This window comes from Apteryx mantelli, chromosome 2, assembly GCF_036417845.1.
Source record: "Apteryx mantelli isolate bAptMan1 chromosome 2, bAptMan1.hap1, whole genome shotgun sequence".
NCBI lineage: Eukaryota > Metazoa > Chordata > Aves > Apterygiformes > Apterygidae > Apteryx > Apteryx mantelli.
In genome coordinates this window covers 167,826,370-167,853,658 of record NC_089979.1, presented here as the reverse complement: position 1 = coordinate 167,853,658, position 27,289 = coordinate 167,826,370, and the positions used below count along the sequence as shown (strand labels likewise).

Sequence of the window (27,289 nt, the reverse complement as noted above, 5' to 3'; positions counted from 1 at the left end):
GCCTTAACTGCTGCTGGTCCATTTTCCGGTGTGCTAGTTACATTCTAATGCACCAGTTTTGCTTTATCCTGCTTGCTGCTGACCCAAGCAAAGACTAAACCGCTAATCCCTGGTGTGCCCGGTCGGCTTCTTGCTTGCACTCTCCCTCGGCCTGCTTCCTCCAACTCTGTACTTGTCAAAAATCTCCAGGTTGCTATTTCCTTGAGGATCCGCTAATGCATGTCCCTCCTGACGTGTTGGTTGACAGATCCAACCATTGAAGTGGTCAGTCCCATGCAGGATATAACTGTTGATGAAGATGGCACAGCAGAGTTCATATGCCAATATTCTAGGCCAGTGCACGCCATATGGAAGAAAAATGATCAGGAAATACATGCAGATGGGCAGCGAGTCCTTATCGTGCAGGACTGGAATGTAAGCATGCTAAAAATTAAACCTACGGTACCAGAAGACACTGGCATCTATTCTTGTGAAGCTGAAGGCACTAAAGTGGTGGCTGCACTTGATGTTCAAGGTGAGGTCTTCCAGACAAAGAGGAAGACTATCATGGGTCCCAAATATAAAAGGTGGAAAAAATCATGGAAGCGTCTCACAATAAGCGACACGTCAGAACCCGTTCTTTGGTGTTCGCTCCAGTATTGATAGCAGTGCTAAAAATGGATGGGAGTTAATGGGAACTGAATGGGAAACTGCGACACTTCACAGAAGCTTAGTTCTAATTAATGCTCGCTTATTATATCGATTATGTATCATACCTCCTCTCCGATGAACCGCATTTGGCTCCATCCTCAGTGCAATGGGATGTCTGCTGAGTTACTGTGATATCGCAGATATAATGTTGGTCCAAAGGAATAGTGAGAATACTTTTTGCTGTTACAGAGTGGTTTTTACATGCACTGCACTTCTTTAAAACCAGTCACTAATGGAGAGAGGGGAATTTAATGTTATTTTCAGTTATTGTCAACTGCAGCTAATCTAGTTCGGTATTTTACTTATTTCAAACACTGATCACTCAGGAAATACCTTCCTACTTGTAAACAGCATTTGTGAGGGCCCCAGAAACAGCAAGTAAAAAAATAACAATAGTTATATATTTTATACGGGTGTCTAATAATTTACTTCTGATGTCTGCATAAGGAATTTTTGTTTTCAGTCACCAGGTGAACTAATATGATCAGCAGTCATAGTGGTTCTGGTCTGATTTCTGAATTATCATGGTTTGTTAGGCAAAATTGTTCTTTCTGCCTAATTAATTGTGAGTGTAGGAGCAGAGTATTATTTATTATAGTATTTTGTACTTTGATAAGCGCCTTCCATTTTAGGAATTAAAAACAGCTAGCAGATATTAATGAGTATAATCCAAAAGAGGAGATAGGATCCACTTTTTATGCATAGGGAAACTAGGACTCAGAAAGTACTCGAAGAAACAGCTGGGATTGATCCTAACATACTTTATACATTCTGCAAGGAGTTGAAAAACCTTTATTGTTCTCCCTAAGTATTATAAAATATGGAAATCTTTTTAGTAACTCATACATTTTTTTTATTTTTTATTTTTATTTTTTGCTAGGGAATAGTTCAGCATTAATTTTCTATGTTTCAAACAGTTCCAGACAGTGGTTGTAGAGATCCTGAGCAGGACTATCTCCGAGTGTTGGTTTATATTATCGATCATGACCATTTTATGGTGTTTGTGTCAGTTATATTTATATGCACATAATCTGTGCATGTGCTTGGTGTGGCACAAATTTTATCCAGGTGCAGCAGCCCACATTTAGTTGTGCCCCAGGCTGATTGCTTATGTACAAATGCCAACCAATGCATGCAATTGCAGTGACTGTGCATGTTTCTGGCCACACGATTCGCCTCACACGTGCAGGAGAAAATAAACCTAATATATTGTCATAAGGCTTTTGTAATAATTCAGAAAATACAGTTTACATAGATGTTGATTTTTCATGTGTTTCCTAGAAGCGGACTGGCGAAATGGTTTGTTAACTTAGTTGGCAGTCCCTATAGCTTTGCCAGCTGTAATATTCTCTTGATGCGTTTATTTTGCATGAAAGGTAGGAAGAATTTATCATAAGCTGTCAGTTGATTCAAATTTCCCCAGTTAGTTACGATGTTAATTGTGCCTGCCTGGGAGACCTGAGGGAAATGTTTCCTGTTTGGGGACGGAAGGAATCTGATTATGTCCCCGTACTATCACTTCCTATTGAATATTGGCTTGATTCATATAAACACCAACGTTTTTTTTCTTGATTCATAAAGACAGAAGTCAGGTTTCTGGAGGAAGCCTAGATGAAACGCTAGAGCTTCTAGAGGTTTTTCATTATTTTTAAGCTACCTCACAACTGAAAACGGTTTTGAATATAGCACTGTGTTAGAGCGTGGTTGAAATTAGCAGCTAAAGCCGCAAGCATACTTTATCACATCCATATCCTTTCCATCAGCTTTCCAGCAATGGGAATCAGCAGTGCTCCAAGGCTTGTCAATATTCAGCTATGCATAGCCACACAATTAATATTGTTAATGGTTCTCCTTCTCCACTAGCCAAGAACAGCATCGTCCAGGGCCTGGAGAATGTGGAAGCAGTGGAAGGAGGTGAAGCCCTCTTTGAATGCTACCTTTCCAAACCCGAGTGCTACAATTACAACTGGCTGATCGATGATGAGCCTGCCAAAACTACAGAAAACACGGAGATGGTTTACTTTGAAAATGGGCGCAGGCATCTTCTCTTGCTGAAGAACCTAACTCCCCAGGACAGCTGCCGGGTGACTTTTATGTGCAGTGACGCAGTGACCTCCGCCTTCCTGACTGTGAAAGGTAACGGAAGCGGTCTTATGGGGAATCCTAAATTTTTGATTTGTAAGGGCAAATGACCCGGAGAAATGCGATGAGTGGCAGAGAGGAAAAGCTGCATAAGCTGCTTGCTTCATACCCAACTTCTAATTCTCAACCAATGAATGAATGGTGGCTTATATTTTCCTTTTTTCTTATTGTTCTTTTTGTCATGACCCGGATATAAAGAGCATCGTTTAGCAATGAGTTAGAAGCATATGACTGTCTTACAATAGTGGTGGAGTTGACTTTTCTAGGAACTTACGTTGACTAAGAGAAGCAGCACTCTGCGTTTTTCTCGGCTCTTGACTAGAGACGAATCCTTCTCGGATGTGCTGATAGCTTCTTGTGTCTGCCTCTCATTTGCATTCCCATCTTTCTGACTTGCCATATGTGCAAGCATTACATATCCTATTTAATATGGCCTAATCACAAAATTGGAAAAAAACACACTCCTGTTTCCACTTCCTTTCCATTGTACTGCTTTCTGGGATGTTTTCTAATTGTTCCCACCTTATGCTCAGAAGAGTCTCTTGACAAGGATTTTCATTCTCAAGGAATGTTTCCATTTTTTGGCATAAAATATAACTTCCCATACTTTTGATATCAGTTGCAGAATACTGGAGGTTTGGCTTGGGCTTTCTGCTTAGTCACATTTTATTAAATCTATCATTTCATTAAACCCATCTGCTTGTACTGATAATTCTGAGATCAAATGGAGGCTTGCTATGAACAAATGTAAATCTTGTCAAACCTTCGCAGTTGCATCTGATTGCATCAGGAGTAGATTTAGCTCCATTATTTCTTGATGTTTTTGTTATGGTCTATTCTCCAGTCCCGGTGACTGGGGCGCACACCCATATATACACTTCGGCACTAGTTATCCAACAAGAGCACACTGCACAGGCAGCATGAATATTCTCTGCCTCTGTGGTGCTGCAGTCTCTGTCAAATCCACTTACCTCATTTACTTCCTTAAAAAGCGTTGCCAAATTAGGTACAAAACCAATAGCAATTTGTCTTAGACCTCTCCTGTTTAACTTAGTTCCAAAAAGAAGCTGGTTTGTGATACAGACATTCTGGTGACCCTTGGGAGTTCATGCAAATGATAGACACATTCTGGTAACTCTTGGGATTTCATGCAAAAAAGTGATAGCTAGAGAATCTGGGTTTAAAAAGGAAACCAATTGAAATGCCTTTTATGACTCAGAAATGTGCAAAGCGGCAGGCTGAGGACCTAGTGTTCTAGGGTCTCGGGAGAGTTTGGACTCTGGTTTGACTAGCACTTGAGCTCTGAGGACCAAATCCATCTTTGAGTTAGTATTTTATTCCATTTGATTTTATAACTATGGTTACTTCATGGTGCTATTTTTACTTTGTGTTATTTTTGTATTTTTGGAGAAAGGGGGAGGTAGCTCTTCCTTTATGACCCTTTATGGAGGTCAGTTGTTTCAGTGCTTCTGGGTTATGCATTTACCATTTACATCAAGGAATGAGAACCAGGATTCACCTTAGGTAATTGCAGGCAATTCTGTGAACTGCATAAATCTACTTGTCCTCGATTCCTCTTGTACTCTGTAAGGAAGAGAGGCATCTTCGGAGTGTTTGCAAATGCTTATCTCACTGAGATACTGAATCTAAAGGGCAAAGGCTGCCCTGTTCCCAGCATTTTTGTGGCAGCGTTCACAAATTGTTCAGTAAAGAAAACACAGGAAAGCAGCGGTTTCCAGTCAGAGATATGTGTGACTCTCAGCAATGAAAGCTCTGTAAGTTCATTTAAGTTTCTCCAATGTATTTTTCTGCTACTTGGAAAAGGAAGACATTTCTGGATTGGTTTTCACTCCTGAAAGTATCGGAAAGTTGCAGTCCCCAAGGATACCATCTGTTGTAGTGACATATGTAGCCTCTCTATTAATGGTCTTCTTGGTCTCGGAGGCCTGGCTGCCCAGAGATTCAACACAAATACTCATAATACCTCTTACCGGCATTTATGTCAGTACCCGAGGGCTTGATTACCTGTTTTTATCTGCAGGGTGGCGCTTACGGATCTTGCAGCCTCTCAGAGATGTGGAAGTCTCTCCAGGGGACAAAGCTACGTTTAGCTGCGTCCTGAGTGAAGCGGTGCCGATTAATGAAGTTACCTGGTATTCCAATGACACAGAAATCCAAACAAATGAGGACTGGGAGGTACAAGCAGATGGAAATAAATACGAACTTATTCTGAAAAAAGCCCAACCACATCATTCTGGAGAGGTGACCTTTGCTTCCAGAGAAGCAATTGCATCCGCCAAGTTGGCTGTGATCGGTAAGTTCATACATTGTTTCTGTCTTTCTAGCCCAACGGCACTTGAAATCTCAGACTTTGGTATTGAGGTACTGCATCAAATTTTCTAAGCTTTGCACTGATTTGTTTCTCATGTCCCAAGCTAGCATTCTTAGGCTGAGAAGATGCTGCTCCTGGGCAACTCTGTTCTTCAAACAGAAAAAGTTCACCTCATCACATGAAAATTAGATCAGGCTAGAGATGATCACCAGGTTTCCTTAGCTGCAGTCTTTCATAAAATGTAACATAGAATCTCATGAAAATCAGATTACTGAGAGTTCAGCACCACCCTCTGCAAACATGTGGGTGCTGGAGGGAGCTGAACTAGAGTTCATGTGCATGGAAAATTATCAGGGGCAGCAGAGAACCCTTTGAGGTGTGCTAATCTACTCAAGTAAAAATTTGACTGTAAATAGAGACAGGAAGCTGTGCACCCAAGGTTTGCATGTGGAAAGAAATGTTTGGGGTCTCCAAAATTAAAAAATAAAAATAAGGAAGGACAGCTGTTGACCTTATTTCCCCATAATTTGTTGGATTGTTATAGTATATGATGGCAGGTCATTTACTCAGTAAATGCCATACACACATCTTGTTTTCAGCTGGGTGGGAAAAAGTAGCGGGAAAATGTCATAATAACGTGTGACATAAGTATCTGAGATGGCTCTTGGAAAATGACTATTTGTCATTAGTAGCATAGATAGATCGGTCCAGCGCAGGTGTGTCGTGGTCACAGGCAGGTAGCCACTCAGCTTCATACTGAGACGGGTGCCGAATGCGTTGCACTTCCTTCTTGTGGCTTGCAGAAGCCTCTCAGGTTGTTGTAGCGTAAAGCACTATTGCTCATGTTATACATCCCTGGAACTTTGTTGTGCCCTCAGCCCACCCTGACCCCCCCGAAGAACCAGAAGTTTTAAGTAAGAACAGTCACTCTGTAACTCTGTCTTGGTACAAGCCACTGAGCGACGGTGGTTGTGACATCCTAGGCTACAACGTTGAAAGGAAAATCCCAGGTGTTGGCTGGCAGTCATGCAGCGAGGGCATGATTCCAAACACGGAGTTTGTGGTGGACCATCTCACCCCGGGCGAAGCCTACAGATTCCGCGTCTCGGCTGTAAACAAAGTCGGGGCCAGTGAGCCGGTGCACTTCCCTCAAATGGTGCAGCTAGGTGAGAAGGAGAGGTGCCCCCAGGAGGACTGAGAGCTGCTGTAGACCTGTGTTTCGCATGGCATGCCTGCTTCACCCGCTCCAGGGATCTCCTGGAAGAGTCCACTCTGCAACGTGTTTCAGTGCTTTGCTGCCAACACAGAATAGGAGAACTAGCTTGGAAAAATTGTTCTGGGCTGCTGCAAAGCAAAACTTGCTGCGTTGTTAGGGCTCAACGTTTATTTTCCCCAGACTGCATCAAGCTATCGTGTGGCCTGCACTGCATCCGTGTTTTGTCTGGTGACCATGAGTTTCTTTTCTGGTGGAGGTCAGATGGAATGAGGCAGAAGGGGCATGCTGGAATGCGTCTGGTGCAGCTGAGGCCCTGGGTGCCTACACAGTGGGTGGGCGGTGTTGTCTTCTTCACCCATCTTTCTCTCTCGTTCTACTATTTGCATATCTTTATATAATAACCCCCATGAAGGAGAGTGCTGGAGGAGACAGTTCCTTTGGTGGCTGTTGGTGAGACTTTGGAAGCCACAGTGAGATGGAGAGCCGCTCTTCCAATGTTTCTTTTCTTTTCTTGCGATGCCATCTGTGATATCAGAGTCCCCAGCAAGTACCTCAAAGGGAAGAGACTATATTAATAAAAAAATAAATAAATAAAATCCCTTTTGCTTGGGGCTCAGGCACACGGTGATGTTTTTGCAACATAACAGCTTCCAGGGTGTCAGCTGCAACCTGATAACTCTGCATACGCTCACTTTGTCTACAACAACTCCAAGGCGTTTTGGGCAATGATCCCCTCACCCCGGTGAAACGTGCAGAGGGGCAGGTGACGTTCGGGACTGTGCTCCTTCTTGGGCGCTCAGCTGTGTGCTTTAGGTCCCCATCAATGGCAGCTGAACATCTGCACGTTTCATGGATTTGTCTTGGCTTCATTTGGAATATCACTGTCATACAAACAGCACATCATTGGCAGGACTCCTTCCAAAGTAAAGAAGATAGAAAAAAATTTTAGAGAAAATCTTTACACTTTTTGAGAATTTTTAATTCTTCAGGAACGAGAGCAAATACTGTTTTCTTTTACTTTCAAGATTGGGATGAAGTCAGCTTTTAATAATCTCTTTTATTCTTTTTATTTTTTTTCTTTATTGTGTCACTTCTTCAAAACTTCCTCATTCTAAACATTACGATCTTCTAGGATATCTAGGGCTGCTTGAATGTTCATTGTGCTGGATAAATGAAGATCACCAAATACAGAAGTAGGAAAAGTGAAACAACTTCTGCATGTATATATTTATCTGAAGTTGGTTTAACCTCTGGGAGAGCTTGTGCAATTAATTTGGTATTATCTTTGGAAGTTGTGAACTTTGGATGCTGCCAGTCACGTTCTTTGATTGTCTGCAACAGTCAAAGAATCTATAAGTTAACAATGGGATGTTTGGTTATTCTACAGAGTAATCTGGAGCATCTTAAAGCCAGTTTATGATATATTGTGTTAATTCTTGTCCCTTCTTTTCTTTTTTTTTTTTTTTTTTTTTTTTTTTTGTGATTATAGAGCCTCCACTTACAGTCACTCATCCTTTGGTGGGAGGATCAGTATCAGAAGGGGAGGTGGCTCGCTTGGAGTGCAAGTTATCAAGTGAAATCCAAGAGACAGCGACATGGCTCAAAGGAGAAGAACAAATACAAGCTGGAGGGAGATATGAAATCCTCTCTGATGGAAAAAAGCAGATACTCATTATTCATGAATTTAAACGTGAAGATCAGGACACGTACACCTGCATGGTTTCTCCAGAAGTCAAATCTGTTACCAGCCTGTGTCTTGAAGGTACAGAGTGCATTCCTGTGACCTTAAATCAGTTCTGCTCAGGGACATCTCAGCAGTTTGGTCTTGAATTCATTTTCCTTTGCAAGTTGTCTCTCAAATCCACAAAGAATTGTTATCCCTGTTTGGTGTTGCCCAGTATGTTTCTGAATCTGTAATAGCTTTGAGCTGTTCAGATAAGATTTTCCTGATATTTTCCACCTTAACAAATACCCATTGTCACCAAAGTCCTCAACACTTCGTAGCTTAGAATAAAAACAAAACTTTGAAAGAAGAGAGAAAATTACGTTAAGTTGGAATAATACAGTCTTTTTATAATGCACTGGGCTGAACTCTGACCAAAACTAATCACTACGATTGTTTTGTATAGCTCTTTGTTTCCGTAAGCTTAATAATGATCACTAGATCATTATTACTATAAGCTCACTGGGAGGCAATGTTTTTCCCCCCCTGATGTTTAGGCAACTCACTGTGTCCCAGAGAGTGAGTCAGACTTAGACATTTGAGCATAGGTATCTCCAGGCAGATGTTTCCATGTGAGATGGATGTCTCAGCTCCCATTACAACCAGTGGAGAACTGTTCAAGACAGTCAGTGGAGCCCTGTCTAACTTTAAAATAGGGTGAGCTGAATTGCTTTCCGTGCTCCACTGATTGTCCTAACTAGATACTCAGCAATTGCAACAGGAGCATAGGTGCGAGCTCATGGGAGACACTTGCAGTTATACATCTTTTTCTACACGCTAGATCTTCTTTCTCCTTTGGCTACAAAAGGAACCAAGAAAATTGGCTTATACTAAATGTCTGGTTTTTAGTTGGCTACAGTTAGGTTAAGTGAATCACACTAATCTCACTACGAAGAGAAAGACCTGACAGTACTGGATAGATTGTGAATGCAGCTGTTTGTTCATTCTTTACAAAATGAGTTTAATTGGTTAAAATGCATGGGCAGATTAAGATACCTGAGGAAGAAACAGTGATGGGTAGATTTCTTAAAAAACAAAAGCAAAAATCTATGTATTTCTGTCGTGCCCTCACTTGAGATCAAGAACTTATTGAGGTCTCCCATTGAAAGACTCTCAGTGTTAATCTAGTTGTGTGTGTTATTTTCCATATCCAAGTGTGAATCATACTCTTTTGGGCTGGATGATTATTATTTTTAGCAAAAGCTTTGGCACTTTGCTTCTATTGTTCTCCATGAGAGTGTTTATGTATTTCACAAATAAAAGACAGCTGCAACAGAAAGGACAAAGCCACTGTTTTTTTACGCAGAGGCTTTAGAGATCAAAAACTTTACTATGTGGTAATTCAGACAATACACAATCAACATCGCATTTCCCTGGAGGCATTAGTAAAACTGAGAACTCATCAGGAGATTAAAAAATAGTGTTTGTTTATGTCTTTGAAATTGAAATATTTTTCTGCAGCCCTGGGCAGATGTGTAGAGTAGAATGAGGGAAAAGACATGGAACTCCATTCACTTCTCTGCCTCGCCTTATAGCTTGTGCACTTCCGTGGGTTTTCCAAGGCCAAATTGCAAGCTCTTGTTTTCAAAACATGAGTCTAGCCAAACGCTGGATAGCTTACAGTTTTGGACTGTGACTGCATATAAGAAATGGAATTAGACATGAACATAAAGAGTGACAGAATTTGGTTTACTGGGTTCAAATGCATGAGGAAGAAAAAAAATGTTGCTGTTTGGCCATATTTTATGTACATGCATAGAATCCTAAGATAGTTGAGGTTGGAAGAAGGGTCATCTCTGGATAGCCTAGTCCAACCCACCTGCTCAAAGCAGAGTCAGCTAGAGCAGGTTGCTCAGGACCTTGTACAGTAGGGTTTTGAGTGTCTCCAAAGGTGGAGACTCCACAACCTCTCCGAGCAACCTGTTCCAGTATATTAAATTTATATTTTGTTCCCAACTTAATGTTTAATTAAGTGCCACTGATATTCTTCTGTCGAGACTTTAGTATGATATTTCCATGTGCTTTCTCAGGGCTTAATCATAGACTTTGTCTTTTAACATCTCACCAATCTAATTCTCCTCAGTTCCTACTGTAGCATTGCTAAAAGAGATCGCCAGGGAAGCACCCAGCGCAAGCCAACCGGAAGAGCTGGTGGATGGACATGTCCAGCCCAGCTTGCCCCCTGAGGCTGCTCAGGAGGGAGACCTTCACCTGCTGTGGGAAGCTCTGGCCAAGAAACGCTGGATGAGCTGGGAGCCCACCTTGGATCCCATCAGCGAGGTGCCTGAAGAGGATGAGAAACTTCAGGAACTGAAGAAGGAAGAAGCAGAGATGTCTCACTATTACTCAGAGGAATACTCCACATGTGACGAGCTGGCTAGGACTGGAGAAGCAGATTTCTCTTTCACAAGTTCAGATGATGAGTCTAGAGCTGGGACTCCTTCACTAGTCAACTACCTCAAGAAAGCTGGGAAGACAAGTGTCAGCGTTACTAGCAAGGTTCAATCGGGCTCCACAGGCAAGTTATGGAAGCAGTGGGAGAAATCCAGTGTGGAGACTGCTGTGGCGGTCCCAGCTGCTAAGCCAGCTGAACCAGAAATAACGGGTTTAGATGATCCTTCCATGACCAAGGCAGCTGTAAAGATCCAGGCTGCTTTCAAAGGCTACAAAGTCAGGAAGGAGATGAAGCAACAGGAGTGCCCAGTGTTTGCTGAGACCTTCAAAGATTTCTCTGGTGAGCCTGGAAGCACTCTCCACCTTGAGTGTGTGGCCCACAGCAAAAGTGACATGAAAGTCTGTTGGCTGAAAGACGGGGAAGAGCTTTCAGATGGTCGCTACTATCACATAGACAATTACAGTGATGGGACCTGCTCTTTGATTATCACTGGCCTGGATATGAAAGATGCGGGTAAATACACGTGCGAGGCATCTAATAAATTTGGCAAAGTTTCACACAGTGCTAAGGTGACGATCGGCAGTCAGGAACCTCAACTTATTCGTAAAGAGAAGCAAGTTAAACATACCACTGACAGTGAGACTGAGAGCTCGTCTGGCAGTGAGCTGGATGATGCTTTCCGTAAAGCAGGAAGGAGACTTCACAGACTCTTCAAGGCCAAGATCTCAACGGAGATATCTGACGTGGAGGAAGAGCTCTTTGTCAGTGCAGATGAAGGGGACGTAGAGGTGGTGGACCATCAGACGTATCGTGAGGATGACCAGTACATCTACATCAAGTTTGAAATCTTGTCTGAGGCAAAAACTGCAGCCACTCGATTCAGAGAGATGTTTGGTGCCCTGGGAATCCCTGTGGAAATTGACATTTTGGAACAAGGCCCTAAAAAAATGGAATTGCGTATTGGGAAAGCAACACCACCCGCCGTCGGGAAGTTTGTACCACCAGTAGCAAGACCTCCCCCGCCTTTACTGACTTCTGATACAGGTGAGTAAAGCAAGCTCGTTCTTTCTTTGAAAAAGGTATCTGGAGCAGGTCAGGATGTTATTTTTTTACTTGTGAATAACTTAAACCTTTGTTTTTCATTTCATGCAGATATTTTCTGGAAATCTTTGCACTTTTGAAAAAATAGATGAAATTTTTCTTTCTTTTTCATTTTTGGGGAGAGGAGGGAGGTCAGTGCTGGGGCAGGGGGTTGCAAAATTCTCACTTTTCTGTAAAGATGCTTTTGTAGTAGCAATTTCCACTATTATAATAATATAGCTATAAATGCTTTTATTGCTATACTTAAGTTAATTAAACAGTTTTCAGAACAGCCCTTAAAGAGGGACAAAAGACATTTTGTCAAGGGGAAGAACTGAGGTGATATATAGTTTGCAGCTGTGAGATTTCAATACTTTTGGCAGTCCAGGGGAATTTTTTCTTAGTGTTTGTCAGGGAGTTTCTACTTGACCTTTATTGTCATGGAGAAAAGATATCACTCTGTTATTTAAAAACCTGCGAAGCAGAAGTCTTCTGGCACTGGGCAGAAGCGCTCCTAAAATACCTCTAACGCAACCCAATTTTTCCTTTCTTCTCCCCTAACTACCCTGGATTTAGCCCCCATGTTCATGACTGAGCTTCAAAACCAAGAGGTCCAAGACGGATATCCAGTCAGCTTTGACTGTATTGTCACTGGCAAACCTCTCCCCACGGTTCGCTGGTTCAAGGATGGGAAAGCAATTGAAGAAAATGACCATTACATGATCAGCGAGGACCAGGAAGGGTGCCATCAGCTGATCATCACGGCTGCGGTCCCTGCTGACATGGGTGTTTACCGTTGTCTCGCTGAAAACAACATGGGTGTTGCTTCAACCAAAGCTGAGCTTCGAGTGGACTGTAAGTCTCAAAATAACTGTAGGAAAGCCAGAGGGAAGGGGTCATGCTTAGAGGGGGATAAATATTTTTTAAGAAAAATGCTATTTACATTTTTTTTAAAAATGAACCTCTTGGGTTCCCCCCAACAAATTGGGGGGAAAAGCCTCCAAAATTTTCTTTGCACCAGAAATGCAGCTTTTCAACTGAGTCTGGTTCTTAGAGTGCTGTGGATGCCCTTTTACTAAAGAGCATATATTATTCTGGATTGGCTGACTGAACAGTTTCTACAAGCAAAATGAAGAAATATGGAAGTGCTATCAAACTACTTTTTAAAATGTTTCTGCTAGGATATTGTAAATGTGTTAATAAAATGATAATGATGGTACAAGTGTTAATTATAAGGACAACGTGGATGTCACTAGTATGGGTGAGCTGCTCAGTTGCAGAGCAGAGCCCAGTTATTCCTAAAGGTCAGAGAAACATCTTACTATAGACCATACCCAGTTCGCTGGGATTTCTCTGAGGCTCTGAACACCAGAGAGGCGACAGAGAAGGTGGCCTGGATGTTCCCCTTAGGAAGCCCTTCTGACTATCTCCTGAAGCATCCGTGTTGGATCTTGAAAGGAGCGATAGTTAGCTACCTTTGGAAACACCGCCATGGTGCAATGGTTGTGTAGGTGAAATAATGGATTTTTAATAAGGGAGATCAGCAAAAACTATTCCTCCGAGTTTGGAAACTGTTAGCTCTAATTGCTGTAATTATTATAAGATGAAATAATTTCAAACTTCAGATTATCTAAAATATTTTTTCTCTTTAACAGTGACCAGCACTGACTATGAGACAGCAGCAGATGCAACAGAGACTTCCTCCTACTACAGTGCCAAAGAGTATATTTCAAGGTAAATCTAACTCTAGTTCTTTGTAACTTCTGACTCGGTAAGATCAATATATTTCTGTAATGTTGCTTTCTGCGTGGAAATACTGAGTCTGTTTTTGCTGTACCTGGCAGGGCCAGTTTAATGTAATAAGGAACAGTCAGATGAGATGAGATTCCAGTTAGAGTAACTACTGCAGCTGGACATTTATCATGGGCTAATTTGCCCTGCTGCTTTCAAGCGAGCCTGGGGATTTCTCCACTGCTTTTAATGATATATAGTACTGCATGTGCTGTTGTGATGACAAAACGCACAGAATGAATTAACCTGAAATAGGCGATCCGGATTTCCTTAACCCTTTGCTGTCTCGGTGACTTTCTTCTTTCTACCTCTAATTGCTTCTTAGCCGCGAGCAGGAGGAGTCTACCACTGAAGAGGAGCAACTGCCTCAGATCCTCGATGAGCTTCATGATATTCACGTGGCACCTGGAGCATCTTTGGCAAAATTTCACCTGAAAGTGAAAGGTGAGGGGAGGCCACAACACTTTGTGTTGTTCCAGGTTTGCTGTCGGAGCGAAGTGCTGGACAAGGTTTTCTTATGTGCTCTTCCTCAGTTGTGCTCCCAGTCTGTTCATCTTGCACCATTTTTGCATAAGCCAGCTAGAAGATGATGTATGTGCTGATGAACCTTGGGTTCTGCAGCGGACATAGGCAGATAAAGTGGCCTATTTTGTGCCCATATCTGCAGGCATAATTACAGGCATACGGTGCTGAAAACTGAGTCCTGTAATTCTCTGAGCACACTAGTTATGCAGAAGCAATAAGGAATGAAAAAGCGAGAATATCTCTTTATTCACTTTAATAAATGAAGCAGTCCTGGGCTAGGAACTAGTGATGAGTCCTAGACTCATCTTCCCTCTCTGCAGCATTGTCTTACCCTGTTATGAGGGAGTCGCTGCTACAGGCTAAAAACTGCAAAAACTTCTTTCTGCTCTCAGTGGTAGGGAGAGGTAGGGATTCTCCTGCTTTTCCTATTGCTGCCTATTAAAATGGCGAGAGCTGTTTTGCCTTCAGTGTCCTTGGAGCGGGTGTTGAAGTTGTGATACAAACCAAGGGTGACTTAGGTCCACATTTTGCTTCGCTAGGGATTTCAGTGTTTGGCTTTGTGTATGTTGCAAATCGGGCCTGAGCATTACCTTTCGAACCTGGAAGGTATTTGGATATGCAGCAAGTACAGAGAGTGTCAGAAAATGAAGAGAAAGGAAAAAAACCTTCAACAAACAAATAGAATTGAATAAATTTGGCAGTGATTTCTAACGGGGCGAACTCTCAAAACGATAGCACTGGGCAGATCTGAGGTTTCCTCGACTGTTCTGAAGCATGTGGTTGGGTGGAGATGCTCCAAAATGGTCACTGCTAATACGTTCTGTTCTCTGCATCTGTAATTGCTGCCTGCAGGGTACCCAGAGCCTCGCCTCTATTGGTTCAAAGATGGACAGCCACTAAGTGCCTCGGACCGTATCCTGAAGATTGATAAAAGAGAATTCCACTCCCTGGAAATTCTCAATGTCGCCAAGGCTGATGCTGGCCAATACTCAATATTTGTCATTAACTCTGCTGGTTCCGCATATTCATCAGCCAGGCTGGTAGTCAAAGGTAGATTTTTTTGGCATGTCCTGGCTCCTGATTATCTTTATTCCAATGACTCACTCTGTTTTATATGGTGGTTGTTCTTGAAAAAGCCTACCAATGTAAGTCAAGGGAGATGAGGAAGTCTGTGGTTAAAACATGATGTATCTTATTCTTAGTTCACCTGTAAGTTTACAGTGTACCCCTAAGGTTAGACATGTCGCTTCTCCAAGGCCTGATTGTGGTCTCAAGTACACAGATTTCATTCCTGCCTAACTTCACCAACTTTAACAGTTAATTTTACTAAAACTGAGGGCCTTCTGCGAATCGAACTTGTGGCTGTTCCAGTAAGACACTGCAGCAATACTAACAAATTTTGAGAGTTGTGCAAGTAGGTGTTTGCAGAGATGATTATGTGTATTTGTATTTATTAGCATAATTCTTCTGGAATTACTAATTAGGTGAGCTTGGTAGGGGTGAGTTGTAGTTTATGAAAATTATCTTTGTAAGCATGTGTAATATTAGTAATGGAAAACTGAAACAAAATCCATTCCCATGCTATATGACTATTCTTAGCATTTTTATTCATAAATATACTTTAGAAAAAGCATAACTTTTTAACAGAACTAATATTTCTGTGCAGTGTGTCCTGCGGTGAGTAATCCCCTGGAATCACGTTTTTTTCTTTGAAACTCATGGACAGAAACATATTTGTAATTTTGTTTTTCTTCCCTGTTTCACAGGACCTGATGAGAAAGAAGAACCACCAGAAACAGGTGAGAGGCTCCATAGCAGATGGTAACAGAACCCCTAGAAATTTTTCAGGTAGTCTTAACTCACACAGAAGGTGTAACCATGTTTCACCAATAATGTCGTTTTCAGATGCCCATGAGCAGCTGATACCACCAAGGTTCCTGGAAAGATTTACTAATAAAAAGGTTAAGAAAGGTGCAAGCATCACATTTTCTGTAAAAGTTGAAGGTAAGTGGTCTAGCTACATAACAATTAAATGGCATAGTTTCATGACGCATTCTTGTCTCTCTTTGGGCCAATTCACTGTAACTTGATCTAGCGTATTGAATCTGAAGTCCGGGGCGCTAGTCCCGACTTTGTAAGAGACTTCGTGTGCCTCATAGCAAAGCATCCAACTCAACTTCACTTCCATTTTCCTATCTATAAAAACAAGCATAATAATAGTTACTAGTCTTACGAAGATATGTTGGTTAACTGGTTTTATACAGTGCTTTAATGTCCTTAGAGGAGTGTGCTGTAGAAAGGTATGTGTTCCTTCATTGTATATTGCGACTGTTACTGCTGTAAAAGGATCACAAAACAGGTCAAAAGCAGCGTTCGTTACAGCATGGCTCTTGAGGCTTGTAAGAAAGGAGTAACACTGTTAGGAAAATTAGAGCTCCTTGTATTCGTTTTCCTTTAGGATATCCACTGCCAACTATCACTTGGCTGAAAGAAGAGTCTCAGGAAGACATCCTTTGGATCAAACCCAACGCTCCTGGGTATAAACTCGCCAGTTCAAACATGCATCACAGTCTAATCCTGTTGGATGTTAAAAAGAAATACAGTGGGCTGTACACATACATTGCTACCAACAAGGCTGGCCAGTCCATCTGCACTGCCACCCTAGAAGTTGCAGATGGTAAGTCTTTCTTGCAGTAGAAGCACATTTTCTGCGTTGCCTTTCATGCAGTGGCTAAGAGAAAAATAAATGTGACTGATAAGGAAATGACACAAATCGTAACCTAGCAGGGTGGAGAAATGCATCTGTATGGACAGGGAGGGGAACGAAGTGTGTTTGCATCATATGAGTGGGAGTTTGTGCCCTGGGTCAGGAGCTGCTAGCAGGACAGCTTCACTACTCTGGTATTTCCAGGAATCCATGTCTAGAAAATGTGCCCCACAGTAAATACATAAAAAAATACTCTTTGTTTTCTGTCCTCTAACGATAAACCCTGATCTTGCAGTGAAAGAGGCTGAAGTTCTGACCCAGGAGCGCGTGATGGTATCAGAAGCCATAATGACCACCCTGGGGTAAGTGTTTTTCTGCCCAGCTTGAAGCACGTTCTGAAGAGTGGGATCCACTTAAGCACACTTTCACTTCTAGAATATATCCAGCCTAAAAGACTTGACCGGACTTCTGGAGCCAATGGAGAGCGATGGGCACTCCCAGAGGATGAATTTCCCTTCCTAAGGGTCTGTTTGCTCTCTGGAAGTGTCCGTCTGTCTCTCTCTCCATTGCCTACAAAAGGATCTTAAGTGAAAACCAGAGGAAATTAGTCCTACTTGGCCTAATTGGCACTAGTCTGTACTTACCAAGGGTTTATAGCCGGTATTACACTACAAATGTTCTGTTTGCTACAATCTTGATAAAACTTGGTAGCTTTCAACTGAAACATTATTTTATTAAAGCATCAAGCTTGCCTGTTAACATTTGAGTTTTATGGCTGATTTGGGGGACTGTCTGCACGGGGAATTTGCTATGAAGAAAGCTCCAGTGTGAAATCAGCTCTTCCACTGCAATCTCGCACATGGATGTACCTGGCCTTTATTAGGCATATTTGGAGATATGCAATTTATTGCTTTGTGAAAGTGGAGTGAGCTTCCTCGTGCTTCCTGTGTACTGACAGCATTGTGCAGAGATTTAGGGCAGATAGCTTGTACTATGAAAATTTATACCCTTGCTGACTTTGTAGTAGTTTCTTCACGTAAACAAGCTCAGATGTCCTAATCCTTCTCTGAAAGTTAAAGAAAAAAAAAAAAAAAAGAGCGCTCAGATTCTATTTCCTTAAAGGCCTGATATAAATAAATAATTTTTAAAGGTCATAAATCCCACCCAAATTGCCATGATTTTTCATTTTAACTTCTAATCCTGCTTTACTCTTTTTTTTTTTCCTTTTTCCAGAGCTGTTCATCCCTCTGAAGCAAGAATAGGTAAGAGAAGCTATTTTATATGAACTACTCCTACCTTCCATATCTGCAGCTCGGATTGTCTACATATTTCATTATCACCACCTATTTTTGTTCTTTTTCCTCTTATAAGTTCCTGAAATATTGGAACTTTTCAGGACTGGTCTCTGTTCAGGGGTGAATTATTTGGAGGAAATATGAGCAAACACAGGTTTAGAAGCAGGAGAAGTGAAGAAAATTAGACTTTCCTTCTAGAGAAGCTTTTGTTATTTAAAGAAGCTGACTTTTCAGTGAAGTATTGCATGCTTAATAGAAAGTTCTTTCTTTCCCAGGAGATCTTGATGGTGTAGCTGGTAAAGAAGGTGTACCCCAAAGCCCTGTTTCCTTAGCCGATGTTGGGACAGAAGAGTTCTTCCAGAAACTCACCTCCCGTATCTCAGAAATGGTATCTGCAAAAATAAGTCAAGGTAAGTGACCTGGCAAATGCAATTGAAGTAATACAGAAAATGATGCAAGCTCTTTTTAGGTTTCATTTGATCTTTAAATATCAGTGAGATTTGTGAAGCGGGTTCTGAGACAGTCATCCTGCATAAGTATTTGTGAATGTTTAGGTCTGAGAATTTTTAGCCAGAACCTATCCAAGCTGCTACATCTTCATCCACAATTTTGAACGAAAAAAAAAAGCTCTTAAAATAAACTGACAAGGCTAATGTTCTTTTTAAACATATTGTATTTAATTAAATAAGCAGGAGTAAATGTGAACTTGAGGTGGAGGGCAACTGTAAAAATGGAAGTGTGTTTTGTGCATCTTGGGTGTTTCGAGTTGTTAAGTTAATGCATCACTGCTGAATCTGAAAGCAATCCTGCTTTGCAGGCTTTCCCCATCTTAATTTGAGTTGTAGTTCACAATGGGATTTTAAAATCAAGTCCAGGCTGAAAACTGTGTGTATAGCTGTGCAGTAAACTAATGATTTGTTAAATTAAAATGAAAAATTCCGGTTTGTTTCGTATATCGTAGATTGATTCTCTTGTAGTAGGATTTTATCTTGAAGCAAAGATGAAGTCATACCTCTTGTACAGATATTTTTACTGCGATAAGCATGTAACCTCATGCATTAAAGCATTCTAATTGTTTATGCAGTCCTGAATATTGATAGGCAGTCGCACTAAATGCTGCAAGTGCTCTTCTCGACAAATATTTAATTTTATTAAATTAAAAGTTAGTATAGACCTGACTCATGTTCAAATACAAGAGCTGCATTTCACACTTCCCTGTCGCTCTGCTTTTCAGCCACACTTCGAGTGCCAGGTGCAGATAGTGACGATGAATCCAAAACTCCCTCTGCATCTCCTCGCCATGGTTGATCCAGGCCTTCATCCATTGCTCAGGAGTCCTCCTCTGAATCTGAAGATGGGGATTCCCGAGGGGAGGTATGTTATCTTTATGGACCAGTTTGATACCAGGAAAAACAGTTATTTAGAATGCTCGATCGCTTGTGTTTCCATCCTACTTTATGGGATCTATCTCACTTTAGTAGAGACTGGTATTTAAGTATGGGCCCTGTGATACAGAGCACAGACCTAGCACTGGAGAACAAGATTCTGATGCTCACTATGTGATCTTGAACAAATTGTTCAAGTCAATATGGTCAAAACAGAGCCATTATTCAGCAGTTGTTTCTTTTTTTCATGGCTTAGCTTCAGAAAGTCAGAGCTTGATTTTCTGCAGCCTCAGATAGAGTTTGTCAGAAGAATTTTATTGAGAAGTTGTTCCTGTGAAAAATGACTATTTGGTGGAAATCTGAACTTTTTTAGGTGTTCATTTCAAACAGTTTTTTTTTTTAAATTAAACCTTTAGCAATGTTGACCTATTCTGACATTTTCAGGACCACTGTTTGTTTTGACTTGGGAGCAAAATTCACTGTTTCATGATGTAAATCCAAGATACTGCAGAATGTTTTGAAAATATGTCCAGAGCCTTTCTGAGACTTAGTTTGCCACCTTGTAAAAAGTAAACAGTGATTCTCTGCCGTACAAGGGTTGGAGAATAAAACATTAAACGCAGATGAGCACACTTAGGTTCTGAAGGCGATATGGTATTGTATTCCCTTTTCAGAGCTCAAAATAACTGTCATTTCATGCGTGCAGATCTTTGACGTCTACATGGTCACCGCTGACTTTGTGCCTGCTGCTCCTGACAAGGAGGCCATCACTTTGAAGGAAGGGCAATATGTGGAAGTCCTTGATTCAGCTCATCCACTGAAGTGGCTAGTCAGGACTAAACCCACAAAATCGAGCCCCTCCCGACAGGGCTGGGTATCTCCAGCTTATCTGGACAAGAAATTAAAGGTAATTGATCGTCCTATGTTTATTTTTCATGTAAAATTGCTTCTTTCTCCTGCAGTTTAGAGCCATCCCTCTAAACTGAAGTGAAGGGTGAGGAGGTCATTGAAGGGGTCTGTAACATGATGGGGCTTTTTCACGTTTTGATTAGACTATGTTTTTGTGTGTGGAGGGGTGCCTGGGCTTGAAAGACCTAATCAGTCTCCAGCAAGCAAGAAAGAAGTTTCACACTGCTGCATTAGGGATTGCTGAGGGATTAGGGGTCTTTGAGGGATATTCCTCTGTGCGTATTGGCAAAAGCACTGTTAACCGAGAAGAATAACATGTCCTTTCTCTTGTATTGTAGTTGTCACCAGAGTGGGGATCAACAGAAGCTCCCGAATTCCCTGGAGAATGCGTTTCTGAAGATGAATACAAAAGGAAGCTGACGTAAGCACTTGTCGGATTGTACAGGCACCGCTTAGCCTTGCTGCTGTTTGAACTAACATGAATGTTGGTGTCTAGGTCCCTCCTGAGTCACCCTTTCTGTATCACTGAGGCCTGCCATCTCCCTTTTCCCTCACTTGATTCTCGCAACTTTTGCTTTGCCAGTGATTTCAGCTTGGAAAAATTTCAGCCAATTGAAATCATACTGGAAGGTGGGCTTGAAAGGAGGATTTTCCCTGATGTCCTTCTGGAGGCTCTCCGATTTCACAAAAATCTTAAACTTGTGTTGTCTCTTTTAAGTACCTCTGTACTTTGGGATGCTCTGGATTTGAGCACGATGTCTAAAGAGGGAGTGGAAGTGCTCTAGGAAGACCAGCTACAAACTTGTATTGCTCAGCTGTGTATTACTCCCTTGCAGTGCAGCGCGCTACTGAGTGTGCTGTCATAGAGATATTTGCCTCTGTAACATCTTGCTGGTTCCATAACGTGCCATCTAAGTTGCTGCTGTCTACTCTGCACAGGTCCTCCTGTTGCTCGCACTCAGTTTCATCTGGCCCAGCTGTAGATGTCTGTAATGTAGGTGCCTATCTGTAAGCAGAGTGTCTAAAATCCCTTTATAGTCCAGGGAGATCTAGTCAACCTACTCAAAGGAGTCCTCTGACCAAATGTTCATCTCTGTTTTAGAGACATGTCAAAAATAATTGTGCTGATTGTTCTGCGCTTTCTTATCACCTGTTTGTCTCCCCTTCAGCATTGTTATTCAGGAGTTGCTGATCTCAGAAGAGGATTACATTCAAGATTTACAGTTCTTCCAGACTCATCACCTCAAGTACACTGAGACCTGTCCCAACGTCCCAGGAGCTGTTTCCAGTCAGAAATCCACCATCTTCAGAAACATCGATGATATTGCTCGTTTCCATTCCAGGTGGGCATCTCTTCATTTGAGACAGAAGGATAGCTTCTGTACCTGGTGTCAGAGCTACAGTAACTATGGAGGCTATAAAGGATGTGGAGCACTGACAGTTTTGGGGTGTAAAAGAGTCGATGGGCATTTTAGGATGAGATATGATGGCATTGCTTAAGTCAGAGCACAGGGCTGGGACTCCTGTAATAGTCCCCAGGGCTTCAAGACTTCTCATGTCCTGCTTATTTCTTACCCTTTTGAGTGAATTTAATTGAGAAGTGTTAAACACGGCAATATCCTTCATTCCCTCAGTCCTTCCTTTAATCTGTATTAACCTGAGATTGCCTGGTTTAAAAGTCTGGCTGCTGGGACGGTGTGCTAGCCTTATTCCATCACCTGATCCTCAGAGGTCTTTTTTTTCCCTTCTGCAGTGTCTACCTCCGAGACTTGCAGAAATGTGACACTGATGATGACGTGGCCATGTGCTTTATTAAGCACGAGGCAGAGTTTGATAAGTACATCCAGTACCTGGTGGGGCGGATACAGGCTGAGTCAGTTGTTGTCAGCAAAGCTGTCCAGGATTTCTACAAGGTAAAACAGTAGCCCAAGTACCTACCGAATGTGCATCCGATAACCCACTGTATCGTGAAATATAGGCATTAATTCAAATATGATCCCAAAGAGGATTATTAAATATTTTCATGGGAAATCATTGTCAAATACAGTAGTTTTGTATTTACTGTCTAGCTCTTCCTAGTAGACACAATCAGTATGTCCTTATGAATATTATAAAGATTATATAGATATGAATATGTACATGATTATGTCACTGTTAACAGTATATGGTGAAAGTTGTATTAAATATAGGAACTCGAGGAAATGCTATTAGTCATATAAAAAAGTCAAACTCTAAATTTTAGTTTCTCTAAAACTTTATCTCAATCTTTCCTCATTCTTGTATATATTTCTTTAGAGATACACAGAGGAAATTTTAGCTACTGAAGATCCTTCGCAGCCACTTATCCCACCACTGCAGCACTACCTGGAAAAACCCATAAATAGGATCCAGCAGTATCAGACTATTATCAAGGTAGGAGCTTTTGTTACACACTTTTATCTAATAGGCTTATGTTCTGCTTGGTGTAGCCTCTGAGGAAAAAGACTTCATTCTCCTTTCATATTCTCTGCGTTCATCCTGTTGTAACTCCGCTTGAAAGATGCTTGAGTGAGAAAGACTGTAATTTGGACCAGTGATGGTGATCTCTAAAGCGTTCTGTAAATATGAATTCAGGGAGAGGTTCACAGTTTCCAACTCCATAAAGATCAACAAGCTTTATCCGAATGAACTTTAAATATATGTATGTGTGCGCGCGCAAACGCACATACACGTAAAATGTTTATACATGTAGGTATGGATATGTACATACATATACATATACACACATATATATATGTGTGTGTATGTATATATCCATAACAAGGAGAAATTGCTACACACTCAGCAACAGATCTGTTATAAAAATAAGCAATTTCCAAACTGTAAGATACTGACTTAGCAGTTCCCTCCTTGTATTTCATATACACGTTATGGTAAGATTAGACAAAGTTCTGTTTTCTGAAAAGCTTTACACCATTTTACCGTCATGAACTGTTTCACCTCTCACAGCTTTCATCTGTCCTACGGTTTCAGGTTCTGGCCCGTACCACAAAAAAAAATTTTGGCACTTATCCAAAATTTGGATATCCTAATGCTATTTCCCAAGAAAAATACTATAAAAATGTTATTTTGAAAAATGTTTATGTGTTCTAACTTGGATCATTTGAAGAAGGTTCAAATTAATTTTCTAATTTTGAACCCCTGCCCCTGAGCACAAACACCAAAGTTTTAATGGTCTCTTGGAAATGAGAGAGAGCATGGGAGCTTCCCATGTCGCCATTGCTGAGAGAGGACAGTAGGAACAAATGTGAGAAGAAATAACTGCCGTTTCCTATTTTTTCCATCCTTTCTTAGTTTTACCAAATATCTATTTTTTTTTTTAGCACTGCCACATGAGTTGCATGCCTCGTATCATCGGCAGGGTAAGGGCAAGACAAATACAATAGATACATTTAGGATTGCTTTGGGGGTTTTATTTATTTATTTTTTTTTTCAGTCACTGAAGCGTGTCTGGTATATGCTTCAGCTTTGTCTTTGTTCAGTATCAATTGGTGCAGGGAAAAGCTAGGATGGATAGTCAGGGAGGCCCCAGAATGGGCTGGAAAAGAGAGGATTTGGTAGCTAAAGAGCACACAGTGAGAGAATGGGGTAAAAGTTGCTCAGATGCAAGAGCTAGAGGACAGTTTGATATCTGGGAACCTCTTCTGGTATCAAGGAAATGCTCCCCCCTGCCCCTTTTTTTTAAAAAGAAACATCTGCCCTGTAACATCGACTCCATTCATCTACAGGAATTAATCCGAAACAAAGCAAGAAATAGCCAAAACTGTGCCTTGCTGGAGCAGGCTTATGCCGTTGTATCTGCACTCACCCGAAGAGCGGAAAACAACCTCCATGTCTCGCTCATTGAGAATTATCCAGGGACCTTGGAAAGCCTTGGTGAACCTATCCGACAGGTACTTGGAATTTCTCACTCCGTTTTATTGCTGCATGTGCCTTCAGTAATTTCCAAGTAGCCTTTGGTCCTAAAAGAAGCTCCTTTACGAATTATATCTGAACAGAGTATTTCCTTATTGCCTTTTTTATTGTTCAATATGTGACGCATCCCTATACGTGTGAGAGATGTCAAACCTACTGGTTTGATGAAGATTTGAAGTACCAGAGCTTATGGGCCACTTCACACATAATGTAGTTATTTGCCTTTGCGAGCCACTCACCCGACAGGAGGAGATTTGGTTTGGTCCATACGTGATTTTTAAGCATTTTATTTATTGCCCCTTCTCTCCCCTTATGGGCCAGGTACATGGTCCAACTCCTGAGCTTACTGGCATCAGTGGGGTTTTTTGTGTTGATTGCTGAGGAGTTAGATGCTCACTAGGCATTTTCAGTATAAATTATCCGTTAGTATCAGTACTGGAGGAGTCTGCCTACCTGAGACAACTGGACTTGAGTTCTGTATTTATCTGACAGGAAAGAATATCATTTAAAGGCCAATGCAATGATGACCACTGTGTGCCCATGTCTCAGTGCTGTCAGTCTCATGCATCACCTTTAGCATTAGAAACACTCTGCCGTGTTGTAATGAAAACAAAGTGCTTAAGATGAGGATGTAACAGTAAACATTTGTTATCTGTTGGCTGGAAGATGATGGTGAGCCACCACGGTAATTATTCCAGTTATGGCTAAGCGGTCTTCCTTCTTTTTCCCATCAGGGCCACTTCATTGTGTGGGAAGGAGCTCCAGGAGCCAGAATGGCTTGGAAAGGACACAAAAGACATGTCTTCCTCTTCAAGAATTATATAGTGATCTGCAAACCAAAGCGGGACACGAAAACAGACACGTACAGTTACATCTTCAAGAACATAATGAAGGTCTGTTCCTTACCTCCTCACCTAGAGCATCTCTCTGTCATTGAGGACTTTTATGTCCAGCTTCTGGTCATCTAAAACTAGAACATTTCACTAATTCTTTCAAACTATGTCTTTGTTTCTGAAAGCCTGTGAAGCGCAAGTAAAATCTCTGTCTGTCCCCAAATCCCTCAGTTAGCGCTGTTGGAAACATATCAGACATCATCAGAAGCCCAGGCAGATTTTTACTGTGCAGCAATGAGTTTACAACTAAAGTGTGTTAATTAATTACATGAAATTGATGTGAATTTTGGTTGGGGTGCTGTCTATAGCATTTGCTAGAGTTCGTAGATCTTTGGTATTCGCAGTCTGTAGGATTGGTAGTAAACTGGAGAAAACGTTGTTTCAATTATATGCTACATTTCCACTAGCTCCTCTCTGCTGGTTACGTCCTTTCCTGAAGCCAATTCCTGTTTAGAAGTCAATGCGACCAACTCATCTTCAAAAATTCAGGGCCCAGATTAAAACTGTACGAAATTGCACATAGAGTTTCCCTAGGGCATTAGATGCTCAGCTCCAGTTAAAACAAACAAACAAAAAAGTGGATTTCTGGACCTAGCCCCAGTCAGGGCCTTCTAAAAATACTTACCACTGTCATCACTGATATTCACAGGCTGTTCCTCCCGTCCCCCCTGCAAAAAAGGACGCTTTGTCCAGAGTGCAACTGCTGTGTAATTTCTTTTCATGTAGTGCCCGACTGTGGTGTTCCTTGGTGCTGATGTCAGCCCAACAGCGCTGTGCTCTTGGAATACCCTTTAATTCTGGCTGTTGTTTTCCTGAAATGTGATAATTACTCCCAGACGGAAAATGGGAGAATGTCTATTTGCTATTCGGAAAGCCAGGTGTACTGGAAAAAGGATTGCAAAGAAATCCTGATTGCTCTTCGGCCACTGCCACTTTGCATCGCTCGTGCAGTCTGAAGAATCTTTAAAAGCAGTGTAAATTATCACTATTTCCCCTTTTGCTGTTGGAGCATCTAATATAACTTTAATGGGACTTACGCGTGACTCAAGTCCACTGAAGGGAATATATTCTGGAAGTAGGAGACTTGCTGGTGTCAAATAGTTATTTCCATTTTAAACTTTTATTGAAGATGGTTGTGGTCCACAAAGACTAGGTCCAGATCTGAACTTTCCTGAACTCTGGGATTACTGTGGGGAGCGAGGTAGTGGCCAAAAATCATCTCTAAGTAAAAAGAAAAAAAAAAAAGGTGTTGACGTTCTTATGCTCCTGTTGTTACACAGCTGAACAACATAGACGTGAATGACTTTGTGGAAGGAGATGACCGGGCATTTGAAATCTGGCACGAACGAGAAGACTCAGTCCGCAAGTACCTCCTTCAGGCGCGTACAGTGAACATCAAGAATTCCTGGGTGAAGGAAATCTGTGGCATCCAGGAGCGGATCAGTCAGCCTGTCTGGAGTGAGTACAGCCCGAGATGGCGTGAACCTCCCAGTGCTACCTTGGGGATGTCTCCCTGACTCAGGAAGGCGATTTTGTTGCTAGGAGGGAGAGAACCTTCTAGGGTCATCTGCCACCTCAAAAACTAAACTAGGGTTAGAGGTTTTCCTTCAGTCACATCACAGACTGCCATAAATAACAACTCGCATGACTAGGCAGCAAGTGTGCTTCAGGTGGAACGATCGTAGCTGCTTCACCTGAGCTGGGGCAGGCACCTTTGTCAGCATAGGACAACAGTGTGTTTTAGAAGTTTTAACAAATTGCAGAGTTGTCACTAGAGAGGCATTTGATCTGGCAGGGATTGCAGAAGGGTAACTGACGACAGAATTTGGGGACAAAACCACAGTCCCACTCCATGAAAAGCATCAGACTCCAGTGGGAAGAGTCCCGAGACCTGACCCAGAGACCTACTGGTACCAGTGTGATTTTGTTGGGTATTGAGTCCTCCATTCCAGAGTTCTGGCTTACTTTGTTTTATCGGGACACATGGCTTTGCTTTGGATTTTTATTTTGTCATCCAGGCTGCTTCATCCTCACTGTCATTTAATACTACGCCAATTTGGTGTCCGCAGAATTTATCAGGAGGATATTAAATCCATATTGTCCAGATAGGAGCTAGAAATTATGTCCTTTACTGCATAAGTCAGTCTGGCTTCTTAGAAATCTGAAAGAGATCTGTTTTTGGTGTATATGCACTGAAAACAAGTCTGGGCAGTTTATTTTTAAGCTTTTAGTGGTGTTCTAATTAGGAAGAC

The 27,289-nt window shown here is 41.6% G+C and overlaps 1 protein-coding gene across 1 annotated transcript in view; it reads left to right on the top strand.

Moving 5' to 3' along the window:
• Positions 1–27,289, top strand: part of LOC136991344 (obscurin-like) — a 138,160-nt gene that overhangs the window by 73,067 nt on the left and 37,804 nt on the right. Inside the window, 25 exon segments of the mRNA XM_067292210.1 lie at positions 248–514; positions 2,554–2,826; positions 4,874–5,146; positions 6,043–6,330; positions 7,870–8,142; positions 10,187–11,542; positions 12,155–12,433; positions 13,234–13,312; positions 13,695–13,813; positions 14,747–14,944; positions 15,661–15,693; positions 15,800–15,898; positions 16,353–16,571; positions 16,897–16,963; positions 17,835–17,863; positions 18,172–18,306; positions 19,131–19,270; positions 19,988–20,188; positions 20,529–20,611; positions 21,360–21,533; positions 21,944–22,103; positions 22,486–22,602; positions 23,958–24,122; positions 24,879–25,037; positions 26,318–26,495. Of these exon segments, the coding sequence (XP_067148311.1) occupies positions 248–514; positions 2,554–2,826; positions 4,874–5,146; positions 6,043–6,330; positions 7,870–8,142; positions 10,187–11,542; positions 12,155–12,433; positions 13,234–13,312; positions 13,695–13,813; positions 14,747–14,944; positions 15,661–15,693; positions 15,800–15,898; positions 16,353–16,571; positions 16,897–16,963; positions 17,835–17,863; positions 18,172–18,306; positions 19,131–19,270; positions 19,988–20,188; positions 20,529–20,611; positions 21,360–21,533; positions 21,944–22,103; positions 22,486–22,602; positions 23,958–24,122; positions 24,879–25,037; positions 26,318–26,495 (5,364 nt within the window).